Genomic DNA, 25,950 nt, shown 5'->3' on the forward strand with positions numbered 1-25,950 from the left:
TAGTTTTGCAGCTGTTGAACAACTGACTGCTCAGATGAACCAAGGCGCTGCCAATAGTATCGTCTCAATGATCATTCAGCAGATATTGTGGTGTATGTGCCTCCACAGGTGCCTCATTCATACCCCCATGCTGACTGCTGTTCATAGGCAAAGGAGGCTGGAATTTGCATACCAGTACTGCAACTATACGTCCACAGAGTGCGGCCAGGTGGCCTTTTATGTGAATCACATTTTATGCGACATTGAACAAATGGCTCTTGGTGTTTACGGCTTGAAACATCTGAAAATAAACATTGTTGGGAGGATCCAGGCCAGAGGAGGGAGTTTTGTGGCGTGGGGAATGTTTTCTTGACATAACCAGCTTGCTATTGCTATTCTGGAAGGCAAAATGAATCAGCACAAGTTTCCGTCTATCCTTGAATCATCATTTAGTAGATTCTCAGGATAGTTCAGTTTTTTCAGTATCTCCGACATCCTCCCACAGATTAGACAAATGTGTGATTATTCATGCTGCTATTCTCTTTCTCAGTTCAATATCCTCTAGCAATCCTTCTTGGTACAGTTCCCACACAGTTAATAATTTGTAAGGAATCTCCTTTTGTAGACTGATTACACTTCCCCAGTATTCTACCTATAAATCAGTCTGCCACCTGCTTTACATAGGACTGAGCCTATGTGGTCATTCCATTTCACATCCCTACACTCAGGTATTTGCATGAATTGGCCTATTACACTACTGACTCGATGATATTGTAGTCATAGGAGATATAATTTTTTGTGAGAAGTGCTCAATTTTAGATTTTAACATTCAAAGCAAGTTACCAGCCTGTGCACCACTTTGAAATCTTGTCCAGATCTGATTGAATATTTATGCAGCTTCTTTCAGACAGTACTTCACTATAGACAACTGCATTATCTGCAAGAAGTCTGAGGTTACTTTTAATATTGTCTACAAGCTCGTTAATATACAACATGAACAGCAAGGGCCCCAACACACTTCCCATGGGCACACCTGAAGTTATTCCTACAGCTGATGATGACACACCATCTCTAAGATAAGGTGCTGCTTCCTCCGTACCAAAAAGTCCTCAATCCGGTCACACATTTCACTTGAGACCCCATACGATCGCACTTGTGACAAGAAGCATAGGTGTCGTAATTAATGAATCTCTCACTTTTTTGGAATGAAGAAATATTACATCTACCTGACTGCCTTGAACCAAATCTTTCAGTGTATGTAAAAAAAAAAGAAAAAAAATTGAGTTGGAGTTCACAAGATTGTTTTTGGATTCCATACTGGGTGGCATGGAGATACTGGGTGGCATGGAGGAAATTGTTCTGTTAGAGGTGTCTGATTATGTTTAAGCTCAGTATATGTTGTTAGATTCTACAATGAATCGATGTCAAAGATATTGGGAGGTAGTTTCATGGATCAGTTCTACTACCCTTGTAGAAGTGTGTGACCTGTGCTTTCTTCCAAGAACTGGGCACAGTTGTTTCATTTATTTATTTTTTTGAGGGGGGGGGGGGGCGGTGGGGGCAGGGGAGCATCTGCTATTTAGAAAAGGAGCTAGCTCAGTACAAAATCTGATAGGGATTCCATTGGGCCCAGGAACTTTGTTCAATTTCAGTGATTTCAGCTGTTTCTCAACACTACTGACACTTAACACTGATTTCACTCACCTTTAGTGCTATGAGGATTAATTGGAAATATTATCCTTAATTTTCCTGTGTAAAGGAACATTCGAAGATTAAGTCAAGCACTTCAGCTTGTGCATTGCTACCCTCAGTTTCAGTTCCTGTCTCATTTGCTAGGGACTGGACACTAACTTTGGTGCCACCAAGAGCCTTTACAAACAACCAGATTTTCCTTTTGGTTTTGTAAAAGATAATTTGACAGTATTCTGCACAGTAGTCATTAAAAGCTTCAGACATTGCTCTTGACAGCCAAATGAGTTTCATTCAGCATCTGTCTGTAGCGCTGTACTTTTACTCCTGTTATGCAGTAATCCCTGTTTCTTTAGAAATTTATTTATAGTAGCTGTAGACCATGGAGGATCCATCCAACAAACTTTTGTGCTGGTTATCTATTCAGTGAATGGTCAATTATTCTTTTAAACTTGAACCATAGTTCCTCTGCATACTCCTTCCCTGTGCTGAAAGTTTTATAGTTTCTCATTGAGGTGTGACATGACAGATTTTTTTCTTTTTTTAATCCAATGTACTAATATATATCAATGGTAGGCAATTAAAACCTCATAACTCCAGCTGTGTGTGAAACTCTTAATTCCAGTAACTCCATAATCAGAGAGAAATTTGAAAGTGCATGAATTTCTCTAATCTGTCAATAACTAGGCTTCTACTGTGCAGTTACACATGTTGCAACTTCTTGTATCACTTTATATACACTTATGCTCATAAATTAAGGATAATGCTGATACATGGTGAAACAACACTATGGTGGGCGGTTTGCGGGTTTAAATCACCTCAGGGTATGAACATGTAGTGCATTTGGCCTGTGGCCGTCGCACAGTGGTGCTGGCAGCAGCCCACATACGCAGAGGTGTGTTGGTGCTTGTCAGAGTACGGTGCAGCAAGTAAGTGTGCAGATGTTGTCAGACGTGCTAATGGTGACTGTGTGTTGAAAATGGCTCAAAGAACACACATTGATGAAGTTATGAGGGGTAGAATACTAGGGCGTCTGGAGGCTGGTCAAACACAGCAGGTCGTAGCACGGGCCCTCCGTGTGCCACACAGTGTGATCTCAAGATTATGGCAACGATTACAGCAGACAGGAAATGTGTCCAGGCACTACAGTACAAGACATCCACAGTGTACACCACTACAAGAAGACCGATATCTCACCATCAGTGCCCGCAGACGGCCAGGGAGTACTGCAGGTAGCCTTGCTCGGGACCTTACCGCAGCCACTGGAACAGTTGTCTCCAGATGACTGAACAGACATGGTTTATTCGCCCGGAGACGTGCCAAGTGCATTCTACTGACCCATGGTCACAGGAGAGCCTGCAAAGACTGGTGTCAAGAACACAGTACGTGGTCATTGGAACAGTAGTCCCAGATTATGTTCACGGATGAGTCCAGCTATAGTCTGAACAGTGATTCTTGCCAGGTTTTCATCTGGTGTGAACCAGGAACCAGATATCAACCCTTTAATGTCCTAGAAAGGGATGTGTATGGAGGTTGTGGTTTGACGGTGAGGGGTGGGATTATAATTGGTGCACATACACCCCTGCATGTCTTTTACAGAGGAACTGTAACAGGTCAGGTGCATCGGGACGTCATTTTGCACCAGTGTGTCCGCATTTTCAGGGGTGCAGTGGGTCCTGCCTTCCTCCTGATGGATAACAACATATGCATATGGCCCCACAGAGCTGCCATTGTGGAGGAGTACCTCGAAACATAAGATATCAGGCGAATGGAGTGGCCTGCCTGTTCTCCAGACCTAAACCCCATTGAACGCGTCTGGGATTCTCTCGGTCGAAGTATCGCTGTAAGTCTTCAAACCCGTAAGACACTTCAGGAGGTCCGACAGGCACCGGTGCAAGAATAGGGGGTAATACCCCAGCAGCTGCACGACCACCTGATCCAGAGTGTGCCAACCCGTTGCGCGGCCTGTGTACGTTTGTGCATGGTGATCATTTCCCAAATTGTTGTCGGGGTACATGCGCAGGAAACAGTGGCATTTTGTGGCACATGTGTTTCGGGGCGGTTTTCTCGACTTATCACCAATACTGGGGACTTAAAAGCTATGTTGTGTGTGTTCCCTATGTGCCTGTGCTATTAGTGCCAGTTTTGTATATTGCCACGATGTGTGGCACCACATCCTTAACTTATGAGAATGAGTGTAGTTTTTTAAGAAATCGTTCTTACGCTACTTGCAAAATTTAACAAAATGGAGTTACAAAGTTTTCATGTCCTATTATTGATATCTTTCTCTTGTTTTAGTTTTTCTTTGTACTTTGCTGATAATTGTTGCCAGTTTTGATGTGGACATCCTCAAAGAGGGCAGATCTACTTGTTGCCATTAGATCCATTATATTTCCATCATGAGTGGGTTTCCAACAATCTGCACTAGGTAGTTTTTCAGAGAAGGCTTTTAGTAATGTTTCACAGGATGTCGTTTCATCCCCACCACAAACAAAACATGAAGATACCAACAATGTATGGTCATGTATTTGTTTGAAACTGCAAAATTTCGGATTTCCTTCTGGATTTACAGGACTTCAAAAAGTCATTAAATATCAAAAGTGGGCTAATATTTTTATATAATTTTGTGTTGCTGTTATTTTAGGAATGGTAATGGAGATTTTCTAGGATAAAAAAGGCAGCATAAACAAATGGGACTAATATCACTCTGTACCCAATTACAAGTAGAACAAGTAGCTCAGAACCATATCAGTTAATAACAACAGAAGTCAACTATTTAATGACTGAAGATGATACAGAAATGAGTATCCTGAACGCTTAATGTTAACAACACTTATAGATTAGGCCTTAGGCTGGTTCCCACTGGCCAACTGCAGCCTACAAGGCTGTATGAGGAGCAATTTATGTTCATGGGACATGTGATCAGCATATTGCCAATCCCTCCAAATGTTGTTGCCTATAGACAAATCCTTATGAAGCCACTGCTTCTTTATTCAATCAGCTCCTCATTTGTACTCACAAGGGCCGAGTTGACAGCCTATTTTGGGTACCACATGAGATACTGGGAATCCAACCCTGGTCCTTCAGCACTGAAAGCAGCGATGCTAACCATTCAACTACGGAAGAAGTCCACTATGGAATATTTAGTGCTCGAGTATCTGATTTCCATTACTCAGCTTTTAATCCTGGTTTTAGTTATGTATCAAACATGTGCCATTGTTACTTTTCACACATGCTGGAATCTCTGTATTGAAATCTGTTTAGTGTATGAAAAGTGGTCCAGGCTATTTTTACCCTAGTAACTAACTGTTGTTTGAAGTGCCGTAAAAACTAAAATTCATCTGTGGATTCCAAGATTTCATTGGTACTTTCTATTATTTTATTTTTGATGTGTTATTTTAGTCTAATTCTGATTGATTTCTGGCCTACTTTTGGATTTGATCTGTCAAGTTGCTCCTTGCATTTTTTAAGTTCTTCTTCATTAGAGGCAAATAGTGCAACCCTATCTGCCTAAGTCTTGTATTGCATAAACATGTATCCTTTCTGAAAACATTCTCTACTGCTGCTGATATCTCCTTATTTAATATATTGTACATCTCATCTAAGGGGCTTAAGCCTAAGTTATTTTTTTCCATCTTGTGAAGTACAATAATTATACAACTCATTCAAATAATAAAATACACAAAACAGGACTTGGCCCCTAATAAATCTTCTTACACAATAATTAAAATTTTATATTCTGAAAGACTTTCTTTAATGTTTTGCAGTCAATTTATTTGAAACAGTGTTTCATTTCGCACTATAAGAAAGAACCATACGTGAGATAATTCAGGAATGGTACTCGAAGAAAGTTGGCTTCCAGAAAACCGCACAGAATAACTTAAGCAGAATTTTATGTATCTGCCTTCAGTGAAACACAATGTTTTTTGAACACATGACATGTTTCAACACTGGTCTACTACCTCCTGTAGGCTTGACATTATTTCTCAATTTATGTTGTTTATGTCTTAAGCTTACAAAACATCATTGTTCAGTAAATTGCAGACTGACATCACATGTTTTATCATTGTAACTCCCCATGTATCTATGTCAAAGTCACCACAGAGAAAAATATTCGGTTAACTTAGTTGTAGAGTCTATTTTTGAAACTAATATTGTGCCAAGAGCTGCTTACTAATTTTGCATTCTTTATGTGGGTGGGATATGATAAAACAGTTGCCCTAAGTACAACTACTCCCATGTCCCCTCTAAACAACATTCCATACGGCTGCACATGGTCACTTGATGCCCCACTTCACAGAAAATTCCAAGCAGAAATGTTATGAGAGGTCTCTGAGCAGAACAAACACCTAGCACAGGCTTGCTACATCGTCATAACTATTGGTCTGCAGTAACATTTGTCTTTTGGCACTCTCTGGCAACAGTTCAAACGAACCTGTGTCTATGAGGTAGCAGTTAAATATTATGAATGGTGGTTTGAGAAGTGTGAATTTTCTTTTAAGTAAGATGAATTATGCTGTGTGAGAAAGTGCAATGAATTTCTGAAATCAAAAAGCTTTTGAATTATTTAAAACTTTGAGGACCAGCCACTTAGAAAAGTTTCCAGCTCAGAAGATCAGACGTTTTTGTTGTCATTTAAAATTTTACTGGCCCATTTGTGTTTGAGATATCCTGAAGGGTAACACATACAAAAAGACCAATATTATACATGAAAGCTTAGATTTTCTTGTAGCTATACTAAGTTTAAAACATGAACTTTTTCTGTTTGGTGCTTTTGCACTACTGAAGAGTGATTTTGCTATTTGCCGACAACATCCTGTGTCCTATGCTCTGAATACCGAATATCTGCTGTCGTTGGCTGTCTAGATAATGTGACGCGAGCTATGAGTGGCTGAGAAAAGCACATTGCAATCTCGGTTTCAGTACTTTGGAGACTAACGTGCTGTGTGATGGAATTTGTGTTTATATTTTCTTAATATGAAAATATATAGTGTACATTTTGCTGCACATCAAAGATCTTTCCAAAACACATTATTTTTTACTGAGTTTTGTTTCCTAAAGTACCAGGAAGTTCCATGCCGGCGAATAACACACTTACCGTTCAAAGGATAGATACAATTTACAGTTCAGAGGGAAAGTATACTGTATTTTCACCCAAGAGGAAGTATGTTCTTAATTTGGAAAAATCCAGGAATTTTCTTTTTTGTTTGATCACATATACAGCCTGTCACAGTATTCTCTTATTGAAAGTCTGCAGTTCTATGTACATTTCAAAAACTAAATGAGTTTGTCATTTTTTATTCACAGTTTCGTCATGCCAATCCCGTTGAAGAATATTGCATTTCCAGCACGTGTATTTCACTTTGACATTGTCTAAAATCCAAAGAAAATTATGTGCAACAGCAGTGTTAATAATGAATTAGTGCTCCACTGCTTCTTGAATTACATATTTACTCGTTTCTTTGCTTTACACTGCTTATGTGAATTGCAACATAAAAATGATTAAAGCAAAGAGAATCCTAGCATACTGGTTATTCCCCAACTCTGTTTGGGAATTCTTTTACCTTTAGACTTGTTTGCATGAGCAGAAGGGGACTAATGACCCTGTAGTTTTGTCCATTTACACTGCAAACCAACCAAACTGTGCACTTTGATGTAATGAACAAAGCATGTTACCAGTTAACAGCAGTATTTCACAAACCTTGACTTCACAGTATAGAACTTTGCTCTTGGACATTAAGCGCATGCCATGGGATGAAACGACTGATCAACAACTGATGCACATGAAATTTAAAAGCAATCAGTGGAAGAGCCAGGATGGACTGTAACAGTATTATGTAAAAGAAAATTGCTACTCACCATGTACCTGAGATGGTGAGTAGCACACAGACACAACAAAAAGACTGTCACAAGTAAAGCTTTCGGCCAGTAAGTCTTCGTCAAAAATAGACGACAGACCACACACATGCTCACACATAGGCATGAGCGCTCACGCGCAAGCCAATGCAGCTCTCACGCACACACAACTGCAGTCTCAGGCAAGTGAAGCCACGCTGCAAGCAGCAGCACCATTACATGCTGGGAGTGGCGACTGGGTGGGGAGGGGAGGAGTAGGGTAGGGGTGCCAGACAGTAAACTGCTGCTGGGGAGTGTGCAGGGACAATGTGGAGAGAGGGTAGGGCAGCTGTAAGTACAGTCAGGAGGTTAGCAGATGGTAGGGGAGTGGCGGGCATGGGGGGTTAGCGGTAAAGGAGAGAAGTAAAAAGACTGAGTGCGTTGGTGGAATGAGGGCTGTGTAGTGCTGTAATGGGAACAGGGAAGGGGCTGGATGGGCAAGGACAATGAATAATGTTGGTTGAGGCCAGGGGCATTACGAGAACATAGGATATATTGCAGCAAAAGTTTCCACCTGCACAATTCAGAAAAGCTGGAAAGGATCCATAGGCTCTGAAGCAGTCATTGAAATTAAGGATGTCGTGTTTGCCAGCATGCTCAGCAACAGGGTAGTCCACTTACTCGTGGCCACAGTTTGTCAGTAGCCATTCATGTAGACGGACAGCTTGTTGGTTGTCATGCCCACATAGAATGCAGCACAGTGGTTCCAGCTTAACTCATAGATCACATGACTGGTTTCACAGGTAGCCCTGCCTTTGTTGGGGTAGGTGACGTTTGTGACTGGACTGGAGTAGGTGGTGGTGGTAGGTGGATGTAAGGGACAGATCTTGCATCTAGGTCTATCACAGGGGTATGAGTCATGAGGTAAGCTGTTGGGAGCAGGGGGTTGTGTAGGGATGGACAAGTACATTGTGTACGTTTGGTGGACAGCGGAATACCACTGTGGGAGGGATGGGAAGGATAGTGGGCAGGACATTTCAGGACATGTGAGAAGTAGTTGAAACCCTAGCAGAGAATGTAATTCAGTTGCTCCAGTCCTGGGCGGCACTGGGTTATGAGGGGAATGCTCCTCTGTGGCTGGACGGCAGGACTTTGGGAGGTGGTGGAAGACTGGAAAGATGAGGTGCAGGAGATTTGTTTTTGTACAAGGTTGGGAGGATAACTATGGTCTGTGAAGGCTTGAGTGAGACCCTCAGTATATTTTGAGAGGGACCACTCATCATTGCAGGCATGACGACCACAGGTTGTTAGGCTTTATGGGAGGGACTTCTGTGTATGGAATGGGTGGCAGTTGTTGAAGTGGATGTATTGTTGGTGGTTAGTAGGTTTGATATGGACAGAGGCACTGATGCAGACATCTTTGAGGTGGATGTCAACATTTAGGAATTTGGCTTGTTGGGTTGAGTAGGACCTGGTGAAGCAATTTTAAAATCTGTATGTTCAGGAGCTCATAAAAATGTTCTGTCAGATTTATGTTACAAATTTCTGTTTGGGATCGATTGCCAGAGTGATGTCTTCCAAATTTGCTTTTTCCCCTTACAATAGGAGGTAGTTGGTGATGATGGTTCTATGTTAGTGAAATTAATGATGTTTACAAGGTAATCTCACTTGGAAGTATGTGGGAAAGAGAAGTACCAGGAAATGCTGACTGTAGAGAAATGATTAAATCTATAGATATAGCGCAAAAGATAATTGCAAAATGATTTACCAAATACATTGATGTATACTGCGTCCAATCTAAAAAGCAAAAGGTATTTGCTAATATTATCACTTGGAAAACACATTTGGTTTTAATCAGGCAAAAGAACAAGGCAGCATTAGAAGTGAACATAACACTATGGACCAGTAGATAGCTATGAATGAAATATAGAATAGAGCAGTGTGTGTGTGTGTGTGTGTGTGTGTGTGTGTGTGTGTGTGTGTGTGTGTGTGTGTGTGTGTGTGTAAGGGGGGGGGGGGAGTCACTTTGTTAGGGATTCATAATTTTTTTTTTTTTTTTACACATTTCTCGATACCTTTTCTACAAAATCTATTAATAAAGCCTATAGGAACAAAGCATTGCTAAAATCCATGAGTATACCGGAGAATATTTGTCACAGCTACAGTTCTACAGTTTCAATTATACCTCAAAAGATACTGAGAAATTCATAAATAGTCTCAGTAGTGCTAGAGGAAGTTTTCAGAACTCTTAACTGAAGGAAAGAAAAATACATTTTAGTGTAACTTACTTGAAGTTTCTTTGTTTTGCTGTTGACATTATAATTTGCCTCTAATGCATATAAATTTCAGCAACTGACTGAAGAATTTATCCACTTAAGCCGGGAATCCGAATACTTATTCAGGGGCTGTGAGTGTTTGTACTGAAGGTAACTCGACTATATACTTGCCATTTGCAGTCATGCACACGAAACTACATTGATTTGCCATCTGTTGGTATCTGGCTGTACTATATCTTCAGTTACATGTAGGGTTATCTCTGCATGTGCACTGTTACGAGTATTATCAGGAATTAAGTGTGTTCGCATGGAAAGAAAAAGAAGTGTAATGTTATATGTGAAATCAAATATTTCAGTGCTCAAGGCATTGGTTGTTTGTGTATCCATTGAAAAGTCAGTAGAATCACATATTAATTTCAGCTGTCTTGCACAGGGTTGAGAAAAATACTGTTTTTATTTGTTTTTTGGATTTTTTCATAATTACGGCTAATGTAGCATTGATACATTCAAAACACTAACTCATTCTTAACAACCAATTCAATAGTGGAAAAACTGGTAAATTAAACAGGCAAAACAGGTTATTAAATTCTCCTGTGCTGGCATCCAGAGCCTTGCACAATTATCACAGTCCTTTGCTTAAGCAGATGGTTGTTAAGACTGTGTCGTCATGGAAAACTTTCTCAAGCACTGCAATGTCATCTGAAAAACTGTGTTAGGAGAGAGGACTTTACAATGCTGTATTAACGATATGCGATTTACCTCTGGCAACTCAGAATAATAATAATAATAATAATAATAATAATAATAATAATAATAATAATAATAATTCTATATTGGAAATTGATTCTCCCTCAAGCTGCTCCAGTAGCAGCAATAGTAATGGTTTACAAGTAGTAAGTCATGGTAGTCAACATTAAACTTAAACTCCACTGAAGAGAAAACGGACTAGCCTGCTGGATTTTGTGATTAAAACCATTGATCAGTGGAATGAACGACTGGATCTACTAAAAGCAAAATTCTTGTATGCTAATAACATAACCTTCAATGCAAATTCAAGTCAAGAATACACACACATGATTCAGGCACTGTGACCTAGTTACATTTGGCCTGATTGCTTCAAATTAAATGAGATATTGCTTGATGATGATTTGGATGTGGCTGATATAAATGTTAAACTTGAGTTAAAAAGAGCATAATCGCATTATACTATGACAAGATACAGCCAACAAACATTCCTACTAAATGCAGTTGATTTAGAAGCCAACCAAAAGACAGCTAAATATTGTGCAGAATCTTTGAAAAATTCAATCAAATTGTCAGAAGATAATTTTCAGAAAGAAGTATTTGCTGTTTGCACTGATGGTGAAAATAGTGATAAAACTGAGGCAGCTTGTAATAGAAGACCTATCTGACTTGTTAACATATGTTTGTTTGACTCATTGCATTAATCTACTGAGAGATGATGTAGGATTTATAGTTGTAATAAAACTTACTGTTGAAGTTCAAAAGTATTTTTCGAACCACCACCAATCACGTCGTTGGATAAAAGAAAAGAATGGTCTTCCACCAGAGCTCCCAAATCCTGTTAGATGGAATCCCCAGCATGATAGCCTATCCACATTTATTTATAATAATTGGAAATATGTAGAAATTGTAACAGAGCACTCTGAAGTAGTCCCTGCTAACAATAGAAAATTCTTGGATAATGTTGTAATTTATAAATATAGAACTCATCTTTTGTGACAACTGTCAGAGATTTGCATTGTCTTGGATCTTCTTCAAATAGACAGCATGAATATTTTGCAGAAGCTGTCAAACTATGGATCAGTCTTTTAGAAAGCCCAGGTATAGCACACTACAAGAATGTAATAAAGAATGAGAGAAATAAGGACTAGAACTCTTTCAATACCTTGCTGATATGTTAGGTCCCAGATTCAGAGGGAGAAGACAACTGCTGAACAGGAAGAAGTTGCAGAAAACTGACTCAAAAAGATGCATCTAGAGTGGATTTAAATTATTTTGCCTCTTAGGATTGATGATTCCAGTTACATTCCTGCCTCTAAGTATTCTGATGCATTTGTAACACAGTTTCATCCAAATAAATGGTGGATGATAATGGGACTGAAAACAGCAAAAAAAGGAAAAGGAAAGTTGCTACCAGGATTTATTACTTTTTGAAAAGCGTTATTTCTTGCCCTGCCAGCACTGCATCCACTGACAGAATTTTCTCCATGTTCAGGTTTGTTTTGTCAAAATTAAGAAATAATTTAAGAGGGAAAAGAGCCGAGAATTTAGTGAAGATCTATAAATTTGTATGTACTTCCAAAACGGACAAGATTGTACTATTCAATCATTAGGATTCTACATAAAGTTATATTTTCTCCCTGGAAGTAAAATGTTAGTGTGTTTCTTATATTGCAAGAAAATTTAAACATAATATTAATAAAACAAATTCTTATGATAGTTAATAGTTGGTTTGTCTCATGTGGCTTAAATTAAAACCACCCTAGTCTTGCAGCAAAACAACTGAAAGATCTCGACAAGAGACTGCAGTATAAGTTTGTTTCAAAGATTGCTTCTAAGTGCACTATGCTAAAAGCCCATTTTAACTGATCAGGCACACTTTAAATGTAATGCAGGTAATTTGTAATAATTCCCAAAATTTTCATTTATCTTTGACAAATAAAGCCTGTGCTGGAACAAATTAAATAACACACACATACCTGTACCAACCAGCAGCATATACTACTACCAGTAGGCTAGGTGGTGGAACAGGAACCACTTGTTTGAAGTTGTTTGAAAGTTGTCCTGAATATCAATTATAATAAGGCTAAAATTAAGTATACGTAACCAAACAGGAGACGGTGACTCCGCAGATAGCTAAATAAATAAACATAAGAATATAAAGTTACAGGTTTTTGGTAAACTAATTATTTTTCAAAACTAAGCATTCTCTGTGTAGAGCAGAAAGTTTTGCAATTAGTGTGTAATACGACTTTCATTAATGGCAATGAAGCATGGACTTTAATGTGGAGGATTGCTTAGCAGGGAACAGTGGGATACATTTTGGGAATAAACCTTTGCGGTTCTTTTCTCACTGACATATCCCACATAACGATGAAAGAAAAAACAACATTGTTTCTGTCCATTTTTGCATCAGGCATGACATTTTAATTTCTTACTTCTGTACTACTAACTGTATTTGTGACACTTTTTGCTAGTGTTCTCATGTACCACTGAATGTGCCTGCAAAATTATATCATTGCATGACGTGTAGTTCAGGGTGTAAAACTTCAAAAACATTGAGATGGGCAAAGAATTGACACATCATGCATGATGCTTAAATTTATTATTACTAACTTGCTTAAACAAATTTGACGGAGTTTGGGAAGGAGAGCCCTGAGAAAAAAACAGGCTAGTTTAGAAAGTGAGTAGTAAAAGATACAGTACTTAAATGATTCACAGAATGTTATGCAAAAAAAATTGAATTTAGGCTTCAAAGAGAAAGGGAGAACAATTCACTGTCTAGAATACTAGGGGTGGAAGATAGAAAACGAAATAAGTTATTGAAGAATTAAATTTTCACTCTGCAGCGGAGTGTGCGCTGAGAAGAAACTTCCTGGAAGATTAAAACTGTGTGTCGGATCGAGACTCGAACTCGGGACCTGTGCCTTTAATCTGCAAGGAAGTTTCATATTGGCGCACACTCCGCTACAGAGTGAAAATTTCATTCTGGAAACATCCCCCAGTTTGTGGCTGTGGCAATATCCTTTCTTCCAGGAGTGCTAGTTCTGCAAGGTTCGTAGGAAATCTTTTGTGAAGTTTGGTAGATAGGAGGCGAGGTACTGGGGGAATTGAAGCTGTGAGGACGGGTCATGAGTCGTGCTTGGATAGCTCAGTCGGTAGAGAACTTGCCCGCGAAAGGCAAAGGTCCCGAGTTAGTCTCAGTCTGGCTCACAGTTTCAATCTGTCAGGAAGTTTTAAATAAGTTATTATTTATAGTCTTCTTTTTGTATAACATGTTACAGACAAGTAAAAATAGAATTGCATTTTGGAATTATCATATTTAAATTTGAATGCTACTGCTATTAAAAGTAATTGTTATTGATAGGGACAGGAAAAATGGTTTTATTTTTTATTCTGGGTAAATTTTGGCAATCTTTTTTACAGATTTTCAATTTTTTTTGTCAAATTCGCTGTTGCTTTATACCAAATTTTGCTAAAATAGATGATTCCAAATTTTGGTGTTGCTTTTTGCCAAATTCGTCACTATTTTCATCATCGCTTCAAAGTTTATATTACAGGGGAAATGAACTGTTATTTTAAGGTTATAAATGAACGTCAGCTTGAGGAGATTAGAAGACAAAATGCAGTTTTAACATTCAGTATTTGTCAGTTTCGCTGAGGTCAGAATTGTAATATTTTTGTATGGCAAAATAACAACTTTTGTGATCTCTTAAAAAGTCGCTGGTTCTGCATAATTTTGATAAAAGCCGATAGTTTCATGTTGTTTTTCACATTATAATTTTTGCGAAATTTTACAGTCCCAAATTGTTGGAAGATACCAATTAAGGTCATAATGGAGCAAAAGAAAAAATAATAAAAGTGCGTGAAAGCGTCAGTTAGCAGAAAATTTGTAGTGTTACCTGTTGTGCGCTTGCATTTGTTGAGAGACTAACTGAACACTAAACAAGGTGACATAGTGATTAAGGCACTGGACTCGCAACATACAGGAATGGTGTTCAAATTCTCATTCCATTCAGTTAGAGTAGTTCAGTCTTCCATATGTTCTTTACTGCTCAATGCCTCAATTATCTGGTGAGTGTTTATCCTTACTCACTTTGTGATGTGGCCCAGTCTGGTACCATATGTTTTGTATTCTAACCTCTATCTATGCTGTTCATCAGTGTATCAATTTGCAATCTGTTGTTCATGATGGTAAAAATATTTGAGATCAACTCTTGGTGAGTGGTTTTGGATGGGGGTGTCAGGCAAAGCCTGATCTTCTGTCTCTTTTATTATGTTGTCACTTGAAATGATTTCACGTATTCTTTTATGTTCTCATTTGTCATGGTGTGAATGCTTTAGTTTTGTGTGGTTTGCCAATGAAATTCAGTGTTCACTGCCTGTGTTGTGGGAGCTGCAACTAGCTGGGCTGCTTTTGCCAGGAAGTTTGGCTCCATTTTTATATGAAATGTGTGTAGGATGCATGTGCATATAGTTGCCAACCTTGTACACCCACCATTGCACTGCTAGTGTAATAATAAATATGTGATGACTTATTTAGTTTCTGACAACCAGATTGTAATTGCCTATTCCTTAAAACATCTGAAATCTAGACAACTGCAGAGCTTAATCTTTTAACTTTAATCAACTAGATCAAATCTATTGAGAAGATCAAAACAAATTACTTACAAAATAGTTACTAAAAATAAACATGAGAGTAAATTCATTCAGCCATCTTGATGACATTGCTTCATTCCAATAAGCTAATACAGGCAACAAAATATGAAGATTTGATTACATAAAAGGTAGCAGCCTCCCTAAGTATGTTGTGTAGTACTGGAGTGATGCCGAGTTGTGTGGAACCACACAGCTACTTCTACTGGAAGTGTATTGTGTTTGTATGTAACAGAGAACTGACAGAATCTCCACACCCCCTCCCCTTTTCAAGGCTCAACTGTCAATCACTTTGTTGTTCTGATCCAGGTAAAGATAAATGTTTGCTCTAACTGTGATGTAATAGCTGTGTAGGGCATAGAAGACAAACATTACAGCATTTAAATAATGGAATAAACACAAAATTACAAAGTATAAGAGATCACATTCAGGACTAGAGAACAAAATGAACACATTGCTTAGATAGTATGAACAAAAATTGTAAGCCCAAAATACTGCATGTATGCCAATCGAGAGAAGGAACAACCTTTGGTGAAACAAAGGAAAACTTGGGAAGACTAACACAGGCAGTATGAAGTAACAGTTATATCATGTAATACAGGAAGAAGGATGATTACACATTCTTATTTGGTTGACTGATACAGGCCTGCTTTGTCGTCAGCCCGTTCTTAGTTTCAGCAACAGACTGTTCATTTGTTACTGGTTTATAAAATTTTAAACCATTTTCCTTAAGAAACACTTTACACCAAAAAATACTCCGCTCCCATGGGCTACATAATTTAATTGTTTTTCTCTTCAAATTGAAACTTAAGTCATTTTAACTTAAAGGTTTTATTTCTCAGAAGAACTGCTTTCCACAGTCACAAAGCTGCCCACAGTTATTGTCGTATTTATTTTAATTATGCCAAACAAATTAAACAGTGGTTACTGCTGTTACTATTTACAGCTTGTCATTGAATATTGATGTTATCAGAGCATTTCATTCAGTTTCCGAATTTGGTGATTGATGAGTCATGTGTCAAAATACATGAATTTTGTGTCAAAAGTGTTTTTTGTTCTTTGTTTCCAAATATAGATAGATAATTTCTTTTTTACATGCAATGGGAAGGAAATTGGAGTGAAAACAAATCCTGTGTGAAGATGGAGCTGTTTAAGGCAGTTGAGGGAATACCGAAGTCAGAGATGGGCATGTATAAATTCTGAAACTGAAACTGCGAGCTCTACACTGTCAACATCAGTTAAAAATAGAGCTCCAGTTAAGAATAATAGAGAAATGCAGTTTGGATGGATCTGAAAAACAGGCTTCATTATAAATACAATCTGTTAAGTATATTGGAATACTATCAGTAAAACATACAAGGTTGGGCAAAAATTTTGAAACACCAAAACAAATGTGTGCTTCAACATAAATGCAGATGCTAGCTAAGTCCGCATGTTGCGCAGTTATATTTGGATATTAACGGCACCGTTCCAGTATCCTCAATTAGTCGGAAGGCATCAGTCATGGTCAGAGTTCTTTTCTGTGTAGTTAAAAGTGCATTGTGTCAAAGATCAGTGAATTTGAATATGGGCAAATTGTTGGTGCTTTTGTGGTTGGTGCTTTCATAACAAAGGTAGCCGAAGTGTTTGGTGTTTCAGGAGGCACAGTATTGAAGATTTATACCACATACAGGGAAAACAAAAAAACTTCATCTGCCAAGTCACAATGCAGACGAAAGTGTGTGTTGATTGTGACAGGCTGTCATTGAAGAGAATTGTGACAAAAATAAGAGGACGGCAACTGCAAAAGTCAGTGCAGAACTGAATGTTTTCCTCACAAACTCTATCAGGTCAAAAACAACATTAATCTAGCTCCATTTGTTGGGAATTGCAGAGTGAACTGGAAATCGATGTATAGGGAATAAAAAAATAAATAAACAGTTGGATGGTGCCTACTGTGTTCACTGACTGGATTCTCAATTTGAATGAGTGATTTTTATGAGAAAAGCATTAACACACAATTATTATTAATAATTGTCATGCATGCCAAAGTATTAAGTAAAAGTCTGTAGCTTACATTTTTCTTCCAAATATCACAATTGTTTACCAATCCAGGGTGGCAACTCTTCTGGAAAACTTGGAATTGCATTTTAACCTCGAAAAATCGGGGAAATCTCAGGTAATTTCAGAAATGTTCCATTCTCTCATGCTAATTTACCATACTCACCAAACCACCATCTTGTTTTGAAAATGATTATTTCATGAAGATTTTGGGAAATTCTGTACTCTATTAAATTGTCCGACAGAATTAATGGATGGATTTGCTACAGTCACATGCACAGTGCTGTTTGACGGAAAAAGAATCTGTCAATGTAGAAGAGTCTTTCAAATTTGGCAAGGAAATAAAGTGTAGTTCCTGTCACCATTAAATCAGAAATGCAGAACATGATGAAAAGCAGGTACAGTCATTAAAATATCCATTCAAATAGTAAAATGGGGAAATTTTGAAAGCATAAATTGTAGAAAGCATTAAGAGAGATTTTCCCAGAAACTAATATTTTAGCAAGAAATCGAAAACTGTATTGTAATAACAAAATCAGAAAATACTATTCTGATGACGTTTATGAATTCAGATACAAATAACAACGGAAGACGTATTCTAACTAAGCCGTGTTATAGGAATCAGTTATTTTTAAGTCACTGGAGCTTCTCACCTGCCACTGAAACACACTTGTTTGCCATGCTAGATACTCATATCTTCCCTAAAAGTGCATTATTAGTATATCCATCTTTCAAATCTGTGGGACCTTAAAACTGAAACAGAACGCACTCCCCCCTCTCTCCCCCTCCCTCTCTCCCCCTCCCTCTCTCCCCCTCCCTCTCTCCCCCTCCCTCTCTCCCCCTCCCTCTCTCCCCCTCCCTCTCTCCCCCTCCCTCTCCCCCCTCCCTCTCCCCCCTCCCTCTCCCCCCTCCCTCTCCCCCCTCCCTCTCCCCCCTCCCTCTCCCCCCTCCCTCTCCCCCCTCCCTCTCCCCCCTCCCTCTCCCCCCTCCCTCTCCCCCCTCCCTCTCCCCCCTCCCTCTCCCCCCTCCCTCTCCCCCCTCCCTCTCCCCCCTCCCTCTCCCCCCTCCCTCTCCCCCCTCCCTCTCCCCCCTCCCTCTCCCCCCTCCCTCTCCCCCCTCCCTCTCCCCCCTCCCTCTCCCCCCTCCCTCTCCCCCCTCCCTCTCCCCCCTCCCTCTCCCCCCTCCCTCTCCCCCCTCCCTCTCCCCCCTCCCTCTCCCCCCTCCCTCTCCCCCCTCCCTCTCCCCCCTCCCTCTCCCCCCTCCCTCTCCCCCCTCCCTCTCCCCCCTCCCTCTCCCCCCTCCCTCTCCCCCCTCCCTCTCCCCCCTCCCTCTCCCCCCCTCCCTCTCCCCCCTCCCTCTCCCCCCTCCCTCTCCCCCCTCCCTCTCCCCCCCTCCCTCTCTCCCCCTCCCTCTCTCCCCCCCATCGCTCCCTCCTCCCCCCTAATCTCCTTGCTCGCTCATCCCCTCTACTCCCTAATCCCCCGGCCCCCCCCCCACTCGGCTCCGTCTCCCCCCTCTCTCCTATATGTGGGTTTTGTTTTGATCATACACAACATTAAAAGTGTTTTAGTTCAAAAACGAGGAAGGATGAATCGCACAGTGCAAGGAGAAACAGATATTTACAATTTCTGGTTACTAGATGTCAGTAAAAAATTTTGGAAGAATGTACACAAACCAGTTGGACCTGCTCTTGATTTCATGGCAACAGAAATGGGCTGCAAGGTAATTAAGATTTCCACTCATCAGTACCAGTACATTCAATTCAAGAAGACAGTGGTACAAATTACAAGTGAAGTTTGCATTTCTAAATTATACTATCCATTTTCAAACAGCAGAAATTGGTTCAGGACATCATTTACCACTTTGGAAGACTGGATTAACTAAATGACACATTGCTGAACATTTGGAAGAAATATGGAAGATTAAGATTTAATTTTCCACCAATTACAAAGTCATTGTAACTGTAGGACACATTTGGATTGTGAAAGAATGGGAAAGAAAATCCACCCTATCATTTTCATAGAACGTATCCCACTATTTGCCTTAAGCAGTGTCGGGAAATCACAAACTATCTAAATGATAAGTAATTTGGGAGAGGAATTCCAGGGAAACCTCCCAAAAATCTTGATCGGGACTTTACTTACTGAGGGCTTTGATACCCAGTTGTCTCAGAAAGCCAGTGCACCACATTGCTTAGTAGCCATTTGGAAGGAAAATTTCATAGGGAGTGCTATTCTTGTGTGTGTGACTACCTGGATACTGAATTTTCTGATACTTGGCATTTCGTAATTAGAAGCCAATTAAAACCACTGGCTATTTAAACCATTGTATTTATATTGCTCCTTTTCTGTCAAGTGCACAAACTTTTGTTCACTCTGGCCTGCTCTCTCCTCCCTCATTCCGAAAAATTATTAACTCCCAAGGAGAGATCCCCAGTGGTGGGATTGACTTTTTAAAACCACCTATGTTAAGAATTGCATTTAAACTAATTAATGGAATAAAAATAATGATCAAAGTCATTTTGATAAAGATTTATAAATATAAATGAATTCCTCTGAGATTCAAAACCACAACCCACTGCTTCTGAAGCCCGTCTTGTATCCATTACACCGTGCAACCAGTGTATGTATTAAAACTTTTTCAATGCTTTTGATTGTCACATAAAATTCTGTGTTCAGTTACCAGGGCCCACCAGGGTGACTGGCTGCAGGGTGTGCACCTGGGACCTTAACTTATGTCACCATATATCTGATTTAAAAAAAAAATAGATTCCACTCCTCTGATAACTCGTTCGCAGAGCAGCAGAAAAGCCATTTCATATGCACTGATTGTGGGACTTGTGACTCTTGTACTTTTGTACTAAGATTTAAATTATATGCAGGCCAAAAATCACTTAAATGTTGATGTAATTTAAGTGGGAAGTAGCACATGAATAAATATATATTTTACTACAATACATACTACAACGCTCAAAAAATGAGTGTGAGGAATGTGAGTAGCTATGGCTGCTGTTTGATTATAGTGGTGTTTGGCTGAAGAGGTCAGTTGCTTTGGTTTCGCTCTTAAGTTACTTTCACACAACCGTATCCTGCGTAAAGATTTTGTTTGCTTATCTGTGGGCAGCACTGTGGTATTTATATGAGATGGCATGTTTGAGCTTCACATGTCAGCCTTTCCCCTTAGTATGTGCGGACACAGAAACTGATGAGTAGGTGGGGAAAACTTGCAAGAAATGTGGAGGAAGTACTTAGGGCTTTAAAAAATGAGTGTCACTACAATTTTTTGTGTTTGCAGGAACAGTTTACGAATAAATGAATAGAGATTATATTACAGGTATTCCCTGCCAATATCTACACTCTTTCCATTGTACTGGCAGTTTTCATTTTTACATAGCAAATTGTTCTTTGGGGGTATCCCAGTGCCACTGGTGGACAACTGTATTATGTTCGTCATTGGTGGTGAGCTGTTTACATTGCATCGTTTAGGGCATAGTCGCTAGAAGCCACATCCGGCAAATATGGGGGATGTGACAGCACAGTTCATTGACAATGGCAATACATGTAGCTGCACGTTGCCATGTTGGGAGGAGGATGCCGTGGCCTCATTTTCCGTGGCGACCTAGTTGAATGTTTCGGCCGATCACTGAACTGTAGTAACAATCACTGTTGAGGAAGATATTAGGAGGGAACTACCCCACCAGCAGTATCTCTACCTGATCCCAGATCACAGTCACCATTTGCTTCTGCACAAATGGTCCCAGCTGTGAGTTCTTGGGATGAGGACTCTAGGTATGCTTCCACTCCATAGACCGGCTTTTATATTCTGGAATCTCGTGGAAGAACCAGAATTAATCAACAATGACCAGATGATCAAAGAACTCCGCTAGATGTGCACTGTGCTGTCGCATCAACCATTCTCATCACCTCACTCACACTTCAGTTTCTGCACCATGGTGAGCGATTGAGCACCCATTGTGCACACACTTTCTTATCTTCAAATCTTCAAGGGCGATGGTACAGAGGGTTCCCCATAGTAGATCTGTTGGCTTCTCTAACTTGTCAAATGTGATTTACCCACACCCCATTATCAAGTAATATGCATTCTAGACATTGTTTGGTTTCTGTGTGACTGCTTTTGCATTTCTCTGCACTGTTCTTGCTGTCTGAGCTACCATATCTGTGACTTGGTGCTGTTTCTCCTTGTACGGCTACTAACCTCTTGTGGATGTCTGAAGCAGTCGCTCTTACCTGCAGAGAAATCACACTGTCCACTATTGCCCATACTTGCCGGTTTCCATGTTGTCTTATCAATAACCACCAGCCTACTCACAAGTCAGAACAAATGCTGCTGCAATTTGTCACCTATGAGAAGCAGAAACTAGCATCTTTACCTTCACGCATGCATCGACCCACATTGTAGACTTTTCTTTCGCAGGAATTATGGGGACATTACCAATCAGTATTAAACGAACTAAATAAGTTCATTTTTGCCCCCTCGTGCTGCAGTCAGGAATTTCTGCTATTGCAGAGCTGTATTGAGTTACTTGTTTTTGTATTTCATCTCTAGCATTCTTCTCCACTCTAATGCTCATTAAAAAAACCTGGTTACCATTGTTACATTAGTTGTTGAATAACTTGAAAAATACAGAGATCTTTTCACTGTTGTTTGTCCTTCAGGTCCAGGAGCTAGAAATACAACCATTCCAGGTATATTGGGAGCAGGATTACCAAAACTGACTTCTGAACAACAAGATGCAGTAACTCGAGCAAAAAAATATGCTATGGAACAGAGTATAAAGATGGTACTCATGAAACAAACTCTCGCCCACCAGCAAATGGTAAGTATAAAAAGGGAGTTCAACATGACATTCGTTAACAAGAAGGCTGGAACAGTTGTTATATTTAATGCATCTTATTACCAAGAACAATACAATCTAAATACTTGGGATACATTGTTTGTTAAGGTGCTGCATTAGAAACTATTTTTAAGGATAAAGAGAAAAAGAAGTATTATTTAAATAAAAGTAAAGTTTTATAATAACACTTTTAAATTGGACTAGACAGTATAAAATAATTTCTCCTAGCCCATTGAGATTCCTAGCCCCATCCACACTCCTGAAAATTTTTTATTGTGAGTTTTTAATAGCCATGGAAGTGCTTTATTTATAATTTAATTTATAATTTAATTTATAATAAAAAAGGTGCAATGAATACAGTAGATAAGTTACTTGAACTATTAATGCATCAGTTTTGTATTGCATGTGCCCAACATTTGATGAGATTATAGAGAGAAGTGTTAAATTCCAAGTTTATTTTCATACCTTTTCAGCTGATCATATCTGAAATAGAATAATGTTATACCAATTTACTAATAAAATATCAGTCAGTTTCATTTCTATTTCCCTAAGAAATAAAATAAAGAAACAATGGATGTCACATAATCTCCCCCTCAGCCTGTCTGTCTGCAATTTTATCCTACCTGTAAAACATACTGGTCATGCAGATGTCTGGGCATTAGTAATGTTTTTCAGGCCTCTCCTATCGAACAGACTGACAAAGTGAGTTAATATTGAATTGTCATCCAGGTCTGAGCCAGGTTTAAGATTTCAAGTCTTCTCTCTCTCTCTCTCTCTCTCTCTCTCTCTCTCTCTCTCTCTCTCACACACACACACACACACACACACACACACACACACACACACACATTGGGAAATTACTTTAAAATCATGTGTAGAATTTGTTTGGGACAGACAAACAGGAAAGAAATCTAATAAAAGTGTCATTGTTTTCAATCCTATGGCTGGATTGCTCTCCACACTACTATATCTTGTGCAAGCCTCTTCAGCCCTCTGTAGAACTACTACACCCACATAAATTTGAACCTGTTTACTGCACTAGTCTCTTGGATTCCCTTTACAGTTTTTTTCCCCCCCACACCTACTCCAATACTAAATTGATGTTTCATATTGTATCATATCAACCAATCTCTTCTCTCATTCAAGTTGTGGAATAAATTTTTTTTCTCCAATTCAATTCAGTACATCATCATTTCTTATTCAATCTACGCATCTAACATTCAGCAGTCTCCTGTAGCACCACATTTCAAAAGCCTTTTTTCTGTTCTTGTCTGAACTGCTTATTGTCCACTTTTCATTTCTGCACAAGGCTACAGTCAGACGAGTGTCTTCACAAAGACTTAATAATATTTAAATTTGATATCAACACATTTCTCTTCTTCAGAAATGCTATTCTTGCTATTTGCCAGTCTAATTTCATATCTTCCCTGCTTCAGACATTATCAATTACTTTATTGCCAAAACAGCAAAACTTGGCTACTTTTAGTATCGTATTTTCTAATCTGGTTCTCTCAGCAACACTTATTTTAACTAGACTACATTCCATAATCCTCATTTTATTTTTATTAGTGTTCATTTGGTATCCTCTAAAGACACTCTCCATTCCATTCTACTGCACTTAAAGCCCTTTGTTCAACCTCAAAAATTTTCTTTCTTCTTCCTGAACTGTAATTCCTTCTCCGAATTTTTCTTTGGCTTTCTTTTGTGCTTGCTCAGTATACAGATTGAAGTACATCAGGAATAAGCTACAGTCCTGTCTCACTCCCTTCTCAAACCACTGCTTCCCATTCAGGCTCTTTGACTCTTTCTAACTGCTGTCTCTGTGCTAATTGTTTATAGTCTTCTGCTCCCTATATTTTACTCCTGCTTCCTTCAGAATTTGAAAGTGTGTATCCCGTTATTATTATAAAAAGCTTCCTCTGAGTCTACAGAAGTTATGAATGTAGTCATGTCTTTCTCAAATGTATCTTTTAAGATAAGCCGTAATGTCAGTATTGATCTTGCCCGAATTTAGTTTCTGTCAATATTTTCCAATCAATTCTTATTAAATTGATAGTTCAGTGGTATACACACTTGTCAGCACCTTTCTTTGGAATTGAAATTACTACATTATTTCTGAAGTCTCAGGGTCTTTCTACTGCCTCGTAAACATAGTGAAATGACATTTTGTACTCCAGAGGCCTAGTTTCGGCTTAGGTCTTAGCAATGTTCTGTCAGATTCGTCTTACAGTATCATATCTCCCATCTCATCTTCATCTACTTTCTCTTCTCTTTCTATAACATTTGTTTCTCTTGTACAGCTCCTGTATACACTCCTTCAGTCTTCCAGTTTCCCCTTTACTTAATTCAGATTTTCCATCCGGGCTCTTGATAATCATTCAGCTGCATCTCCTTTCTCCAAAGGCCTCCTTAATTTTGCTGTACGTGGCATCTATCTTTCCTAAGGTTGTACATGTTTCTATAGATTTACATTTGCGCTCTAGCTACTCCTGCTTAGCTATTTTGTATTTGCCTTCGGTCTCATTTTTTAAACATTTGTATTCCTTTTTGCCTGCTTCATTTAATGCATTTCTATATTTTCTCCTTTTGTCACTAAATGTCGTATATCCTGTGATATCCAAGGATTTCTCTCTCTCTCTCTCTCCCCCCCTCCCTCCCCACCTCTCTCTCCCCCCCTCCCTCCCCACCTCTCTCTCCCCCCCTCCCTCCCCACCTCTCTCTCCCCCCCTCCCTCCCCACCTCTCTCTCTCTCCCCCTCCCTCCCCACCTCTCTCTCTCTCCCCCTCCCTCCCCACCTCTCTCTCTCCCCCTCCCTCCCCACCTCTCTCTCTCCCCCTCCCTCCCCACCTCTCTCTCTCCCCCTCCCTCCCCACCTCTCTCTCTCCCCCTCCCTCCCCACCTCTCTCTCTCTCCCTCCCTCCCTCCCTCCCTCCCCACCTCTCTCTCTCTCCCTCCCTCCCTCCCCACCTCTCTCTCTCCCTCCCTCCCTCCCTCCCCACCTCTCTCTCTCCCTCCCTCCCTCCCCACCTCTCTCTCTCCCTCCCTCCCTCCCTCCCCACCTCTCTCTCTCTCTCCCTCCCTCCCTCCCTCCCCACCTCTCTCTCCCTCCCTCCCTCCCCACCTCTCTCTCTCTCCCTCCCTCCCTCCCCACCTCTCTCTCTCTCTCCCTCCCTCCCTCCCCACCTCTCTCCCTCCCTCCCTCCCTCCCTCCCCACCTCTCTCTCTCTCCCTCCCTCCCTCCCTCCCTCCCTCCCCACCTCTCTCTCTCTCCCTCCCTCCCCACCTCTCTCTCTCTCCCTCCCTCCCCACCTCTCTCTCTCTCCCTCCCTCCCCACCTCTCTCTCTCTCCCTCCCTCCCCACCTCTCTCTCTCCCTCCCTCCCCACCTCTCTCTCTCTCCCTCCCTCCCTCCCCACCTCTCTCTCTCTCCCTCCCTCCCCACCTCTCTCTCTCTCCCTCCCTCCCTCCCCACCTCTCTCTCTCTCTCCCTCCCTCCCTCCCTCCCCACCTCTCTCTCTCTCTCCCTCCCTCCCTCCCTCCCCACCTCTCTCTCTCCCCCTCCCTCCCTCCCTCCCCACCTCTCTCTCTCTCCCTCCCTCCCTCCCCACCTCTCTCTCTCTCCCTCCCTCCCTCCCTCCCCACCTCTCTCTCTCTCTCCCTCCCTCCCTCCCTCCCCACCTCTCTCTCTCCCTCCCTCCCTCCCTCCCCACCTCTCTCTCTCTCTCCCTCCCTCCCTCCCTCCCCACCTCTCTCTCTCCCTCCCTCCCTCCCTCCCCACCTCTCTCTCCCTCCCTCCCTCCCTCCCCACCTCTCTCTCCCTCCCTCCCTCCCTCCCCACCTCTCTCTCCCTCCCTCCCTCCCTCCCCACCTCTCTCTC

The 25,950-nt window shown here is 40.5% G+C and overlaps 1 protein-coding gene across 3 annotated transcripts in view; it reads left to right on the top strand.

Annotated features, from left to right (window-relative positions):
• LOC126356280 (poly(U)-binding-splicing factor half pint) overlaps positions 1-25,950 on the top strand; it is a 115,828-nt gene that overhangs the window by 33,421 nt on the left and 56,457 nt on the right. For all 3 annotated transcript variants that reach the window (XM_050007154.1, XM_050007163.1, XM_050007172.1), the window contains exon 4: positions 21,896-22,056. In XM_050007154.1, the coding sequence (XP_049863111.1) occupies positions 21,896-22,056 (161 nt within the window). The remainder of the gene's footprint in view (positions 1-21,895; positions 22,057-25,950) is intronic.

Source organism: Schistocerca gregaria, chromosome 1 (assembly GCF_023897955.1).
Source record: "Schistocerca gregaria isolate iqSchGreg1 chromosome 1, iqSchGreg1.2, whole genome shotgun sequence".
Taxonomy (NCBI): Eukaryota; Metazoa; Arthropoda; class Insecta; order Orthoptera; family Acrididae; genus Schistocerca; species Schistocerca gregaria.